Source organism: Mustela nivalis (genome assembly GCF_964662115.1).
Source record: "Mustela nivalis genome assembly, chromosome: 2".
Classification (NCBI taxonomy): domain Eukaryota; kingdom Metazoa; phylum Chordata; class Mammalia; order Carnivora; family Mustelidae; genus Mustela; species Mustela nivalis.
The window spans coordinates 42,961,851-42,968,596 of NC_139021.1; the positions used below are offsets into that span (position 1 = coordinate 42,961,851).

Genomic DNA, 6,746 nt, shown 5'->3' on the forward strand with positions numbered 1-6,746 from the left:
AACCATCTGCATCTGAGACTGTAAGAGGCACCTCAGACATTTGGGGGGGCGTGTGTGCACACGTGTGCACAGGCACACGGTGTTTGTAGAAAATTGGATCTGAAGGAACAAATGAAACCCACTTTTTTTTTTTTTTTAAACTGGAGATCTGTCGCTTTGATAAACAAATTTGACTGACCCCCCCCCCCAAAAGCAGCTCGAAATTTCAAAGGAAAAATAAAAATATACTTAGTAGAAAACAGTCCTGAAGCTCAAATGCTCATTCTTGGGTAATCAGGAAGTTTCTCCATATCTGTCCCACATGCATGAAAAAATACAGGGAGAGACGGTCTCCAGTTTTCCTTAGTTGTCAGTTTGGGGGTTCTTCCATTCTTACTCTGCGTGGGATTATTAACCGAAGTATTGGTCTCGTGTTTTCTTATTTATTTATTTATTTATTTATTTATTTATTTATTTATTTATTTATTTTTGGTCTCGTGTTTTCTAAAATGGTGGTTCGTAAACTCACAGATTCTGAGTAAATTAGTTTACCTTCGTTGGGTAAAAGACCGCATTCTTGTAGTGGCGATTTTTCAAGCAGGGCAGAGAAACACTGATGTGTGCGCTGTCTCTGGGAGACCTAACCTGCTTCATCTACTAGGCCAGAAATGGAGCGTGGAAAAGGAATGGCAGGTGTTACGGAAAAATCATTGCAAAGTGCTGGCTCCTACAAGTATCTCACCTGCCTAACAGACTTCAGATTTGTGTCGTTTCTGAGCTAAAGGGTTTATTACCATTCTACTTCCCCATCTATTTTTTAGCTCTTGCTAATGTTGGCTTCAGCTTCCAGTGAAGTTGTGTTCTTGCATATAACACTACCAAGGTAGCATCTGCCCAAGCCAGAAATAACAATAGGATGTAAAATAACCCAGTTACAAATGAGGTCCTGCCATCTGTGCTACACCTTCTTAAGTGGGGTTTGGGTGATAAAGTCCTGATTTAAACTTCAGTAGATAAGCCTACTTTATTGATAGGAGATGTCGGATTTCTTCTGTTCACTTGCTTGTAAAAAAGAGGAGCCCCACTTAAAAACAAAACAAAAAAACAAGAAACAAAAAACCACGAAGGTGCTTAAGGAGTAAAATAACCTGTTCATGGTGGCGTCCTCCAGATCGGACTGAGAAGCACTCCACGATGCCAGACTCACCTGTGGATGTGAAGACCCCGTCCAGGCTGACTCCTCCCACCATGCCACCTCCCCCCACAACTCAAGGAGCTCCAAGAACCAGTTCATTTACGCCGACGACTTGTGAGTAGGCATTTCTGCATTTCCTGTTTGCATTTTAAAGTCTAAGTTTTTTTTCCTGCCTATGAAAATTAAGGGAAAATAAGATCCAGCAACAATGTGTTCCACAGACATGAAGCACCCCTCCCTGCCACCAAATCGTTTAATTGGCAGTGAGCAGGTATTAAGCCTTTGCAGACGTATAGCATCTTCAGTATAGTTTGTGTGACCGCCAGTATTTGCCTGCCTTTCCATTTTTGCTTCAGAGTAGTAGTCTGCTTTGATTTCTGCAGTGAAGAATACAGCATTCATTGGGTCTATGACTCCATTTTTTATCATTGTAACTTTTAGTTCGACTTGACTTAACGTGTAGCTCCTTATTTTAGTTTGTACGTTTTGAATTGCAACATGTTAATATCCTACAGTTATTTCCAGGTTGCTTCTGATCTTCTAATGCTACTTTCTTCTGTTATTTACAAATAATATTGAAATCTAGCAGTCTTAAGTTAGAAGGGTAGGGCTCTAGGCAACAGTCACATACGGAAAACTTCCTGAAATAAGGAGCATCTTTCTTGTCTCGAACCTGCCAGACTTTTATTAAATCTTTACTTACTTCCAGCTTGACTCAGGCCTTGTGTTCTGAATCAGTGGTGTGTGTTGCTTTCTGGGTTGTCCTAGAAAAAGAAGGGACAGAACATTCTGACCAGAGAGTAACTTCTCTTTCTTTCCTATATATTCCAGTAGGGATAGTGGATAGCTTTGTTTTCATTCAGTCTCAGAATCCTGGTCAAAAGTGTCATAAAGGATTTGTGAAACTAATAAACGCTATCTGTTGCAGATAATACTATTTACAGACCATGTGCCATGAAGTCTATATGAATGAAAAATAGCGAACAGGCAAAAACAGATAGCTCCATGGGATTATAAGGGATTGGCAAAATACACAGCCCAGGCTGTTTAGGCAGCGTCACACTGTCATTTAAAAGACCTTTCCAAACATGCAAGGAACAGGAGGCTGCGCCGGTGCCAACTTGTTACCCTGTCATCTTGTATTTGGTTTGTTGTTACCCAAAGCCACAGGGATAGGCATATGTCTCCTGTGAGAGGTCCTAGTGAGCAATCATTCCATGACAGGGTACTTTGGTGCTCATTTGGGACAAGGGACCATTTCATTATCTTGAAACTTTTAAGAAGAATAAAGTACTTACGACATCTTCCAACCACAGTTAGAGATAATCTGTCAACATTCTATTAAAAAGATGGGTTTGATAAAGATGAGTTTGTTGAATTAATAGATTTAATACAATAAAATCAACATTGTCTTCAGTGAGGAATGTGCCAGATTTTCCAGTCTTGTTCTTACGAGTGATCTTGTTGTTCAAATAAATTTTATCGGAAATGAAGTTATCAAATTACCACCCACCCATGCTATTAGTTGGAATGAGATGTCCCTTTTCGATTTCTTGAAATAACTCTTTGATAATTACCATATCCATTTGGCTTCTTATGCAAAATTTGCATTTTCCCTAAAGAAGTGGTTAAGAAATATGAGGGGGAGAAAATAGCCTTCTAATTGGGTGGTATAAGGTTAAAACTTGAAAGTCCTATTTCTATAAACACAGCTGTCAGTTGTGTGTACAAAACATGATTAAAAATGTTCAGTGATAAATTTAGTCTCCACCAAATGTACACTTTCTCTGGGGGAACAGTTTAGAAAGGAATGGTCCCGTTATACTGATGTAAGCCTGTGACAAAAGGCTGACATCCCACCACTATTTGTTCTGTGTTTGAAACATTTCAGGTGGTTGGCATATGTGCACATGGGAGGCAGGGCTGTCCCTGTGTTACAGCCGACTCCCATTTATTACCAGCTTCCGTGTAGAATACCCTCACGCAGGGTGAGGACTTAGGCTCATTTAGTTACAGAGGACCCGAACCTGTGGTAATCCTGTGAAGTCAGAGCATTTTACAGCAAACCCCCAACAGTTGTTAAATTACACAATCCACTAGATTTAAAGGGAATGAAGCTTGGTTATAATTTCCTTGTGCATATTCCCTGTAAATTTATTTATTTTTTTTCTTTCTGATTTTGTGCTCTCGACAGTAACTAATGGCACGAGCCATTCACCCACAGCCTTGAATGGCGCCCCCTCGCCGCCCAATGGCTTTAGCAATGGGCCTTCCTCCTCTTCCTCTTCTTCTCTGGCTAATCAACAGCTGCCCCCAGCCTGTGGCGCCCGGCAGCTCAGTAAGCTGAAACGGTTCCTTACTACCCTGCAGCAGTTTGGCAATGACATTTCTCCAGAGATAGGAGAGAGAGTCCGCACCCTCGTACTAGGACTGGTGGTAAGCAAATGGAAATGAGCCCAATTTTCTGGGGAAAGGGGTAGTGTGTGTGGGAGATTCACAATATGGACTGTTCTCCCAGCTGTTTTGTTCTAATACACTCTACACCTGGAGATTGCATGTTTAAGTCTGAGAGTTCTGTAGTAACAGGGTTCTCAAGTGTGCATTATGTATGGATCCTCCCACTTTGGTTTCTTGTACTATTTGACTAATAAAGATAAGGTTCTATAAATTTATTATTTTCTTAGTCGTGTGTGTGTGTGTGTGTGTGTGTGTGTATAAAATTCCATAGGTATAACCTCTTGGCATGACCAGGGGCTTTCTTCAATGACAAAATGTTTTTAATTACATTAATGATTCACTTAATCTAATTGGCTGCTCATTTTGACATAATTGCTTTGAGAGATTTTTTTTTATTATTATTATCCGTCCAGATGAGCAAGGATTTACAACCAGGAATACATTGTTCTTCTATGTGTTTTCATTTTTGAGGCTAATAACACTTTTTAAAATTTTGATTGTGGTAAAATATATGTAATATAAAACTGACCTTTTTAACCATTTCTAAGCGGGTGGTTTAGTGGCATTAAGTAACATTCACAATGTTGTGTAACCATCACCACCATCTGTCTTCAGAACTTTTTCATCACTTCAAACTGAAACTCTGTACCCATTAAACAATAATACCCCACTTTCCCCTCCCCAACCTCTGCTAACCACTAATTGTTTAAAAAAAAAAAAAAAGTTTTTGTTATAGGTAGAATTACTTAAGCCATTAGTTTGAAAACAGAAGTATTGATTTTATTTTTTCTTTTTAAAGGCTTTATTTATGTGTGCAATAGAGAGAGAGCAGGAGAGCACAGGCAGGGGGAGCAGCAGAGGGAGAGGGAGAAGCAGGTCCCCCGCTGTGCAGGGAGCCCAATGTGTGGTTCCATCCCAAGACTCTGACCTGGGATCATGACCTGAGCTGAAGGTACTTGCTCAACCAACTGAGCCACCCAGGTGCCCAGAAGTACTGCTTTTAGCACAAGTCCATGTTTTATACATTATCACACTGGAAATTAGAACATATATCATTTGGGGGGGTGTTCCTAAATCACTTTTATACATGCTGTGATTTTCTGTACAAGTAGAGGATTTTTACTTAGGAAGGCAATTTTCCCGTAGCACATTGAGTCATGGGGAAGCTGTGAGTCACATATTCAGCCCTTATGGCGGAACTCAAATTCAGGTGACAGGCGCCAGTTTCCTTTCTCTTGAAATAGATCATTCATTTTTATGATGTGGATGTATCATGCGCAAACCCATACTGGTTGGTTGGTTGAGGTTTTTTTTTTGTTGTTTGTTTGTTTGTTTTGCAGAAGCCCCAGAATTAAAGCCCAAGTTAGAATCTAGTGCGGTAGACATGCTTCAAATCACAGTAACTCACATTTGACAGAGATTTTGCAACTCACCTTTTTAACTCTTACCTCCTTCTACTCTGCGCTCCTAAGAACAAAAAGCTTTTGCATTTCCCACAATCTGCCAGCTCCACCTTGCTCTCCTCCAGGACTGGAAGGTGATTGCCACAGAACTGTGTCAGCACATTGCAGTTAGTTTTGTCAATCACTTACCTTTTCCTTTTTATTCATTCTTGAGTTTTACATAATGGGTTTTGCAACTCACAAATAAATTAAACCTAAGAGCCACAGAATAAGTCCAAAGCAGTGATTGTGTTAACATAAATAGTGAATATGTTCTATGTAACCAAAAAATGTTTTTTTGAAAACTGCTTTATAAATTTGATGTGGTCTCTAACAGTGGTTTCCATAACTTCACTAACAGAAAAATTTGGTAACTGTAAGTCGATTTCCCACATATTAAAAATGGCATACTTTTGAGTATAATACTTTTTTTATAAAGATAGGCATTTATCTAAAAACCTTAGGAAGATAAGTTAGGGGAAGACATTAATCAATATTGCTTTGCATTTAATAGGCAGGCAGTGAAAATTTGTTAAGCAAATGAATAGAGAATGGGTCTTTTAAAAATTTTGTTATTTGAATATAGTTGACACAATATTACATTGGTTTTAGGTGTACAACATAGTGTTTCAACTTCTCTATATGTTATGCTCTGCTCGCCCCAAGTGTAGCTGACATGTACTACCATATAATACTATTACAGTAATATTGACTACATTTCCTATGCTGCGCCTTTTATTCCTATGACTTCTTCATTCCATAACTGGAAACCTGTATCTTCCAACCCCCTCTTCACCCAGTTTGCCCATTCCTCCCATAACCCCCCACACCCTTCCTTTTTGGCACAGTTTGTTAATAGAGAACAGATTTTTTTTTCTTTTTTTTTGAGCATTTGACTGAAAACTTTTATGCGTGCCATTTTATTTAATCTTGGGACTTGGGGTAGTGATTTTATACACTATTTACATGTGGGGAAACTGAGGTTTATAGAAGTAAAATATACAGCGCTATACCCAACTTGGTGACAGGCCTGTGACTTGAATTCAGGAATTATTCATAATGAATCACATTCTGCTATTATTTAGATGGAGTTAGGACAACTTAGTAGAAACAGGTTTAATGCACAAAACAACTGGTGTGGCTTTAGGAAATAAGCCATTGAGACAAAATTAAAAAAAAAAAAAAAAAAGACTCTCCCTGATCACTATTGTTACACATAGGAAGTTAGTGTTGATTCATAAGTTTCATGTGAAGATGTTTTGAGTTCAGAAGTATAAACTTAGAATCTGGTGTCCCCACACTTTGTCATAAAAAGAAAAGGAACTGCTCAAAAAAGTGGGCGGAGCAATATCTTGAAGGGGTTATGTCACTAGTACCCCAGTGTCCTCAGGCTTGAGGGTAATTGAGGTGTTGAGGAAGCTGAGACACAGTTTATATTTGTGATTCTGCACAGAGACTGGGGAAGATGAACCGAAATATGGTTAATTTACCCAACACTTTTACAGGAAGTTGGTTGTCTATTGAGCAGATGCTTCCCCCCACCAAAAAAAAAAAACCCATATGCACTGCAGGATAAAAGCCCTGAGTAATTGGGGCTGATCTGGGATAGGTTAGGAGTCGGTTCAGGTCATTTTGTGCAGTCTCATTTAGGTTGAGCGTACATCTTGCCTGTA

General features: G+C 39.2%; 1 protein-coding gene across 1 annotated transcript in view; it reads left to right on the top strand.

Annotated features, from left to right (window-relative positions):
- RUNX1T1 (RUNX1 partner transcriptional co-repressor 1) overlaps window positions 1-6,746 on the top strand; it is a 130,213-nt gene that overhangs the window by 70,416 nt on the left and 53,051 nt on the right. The window contains 2 exon segments of the mRNA XM_082719647.1: window positions 1,151-1,288; window positions 3,369-3,610. Coding sequence (XP_082575773.1) covers window positions 1,151-1,288; window positions 3,369-3,610 — 380 coding nt within the window.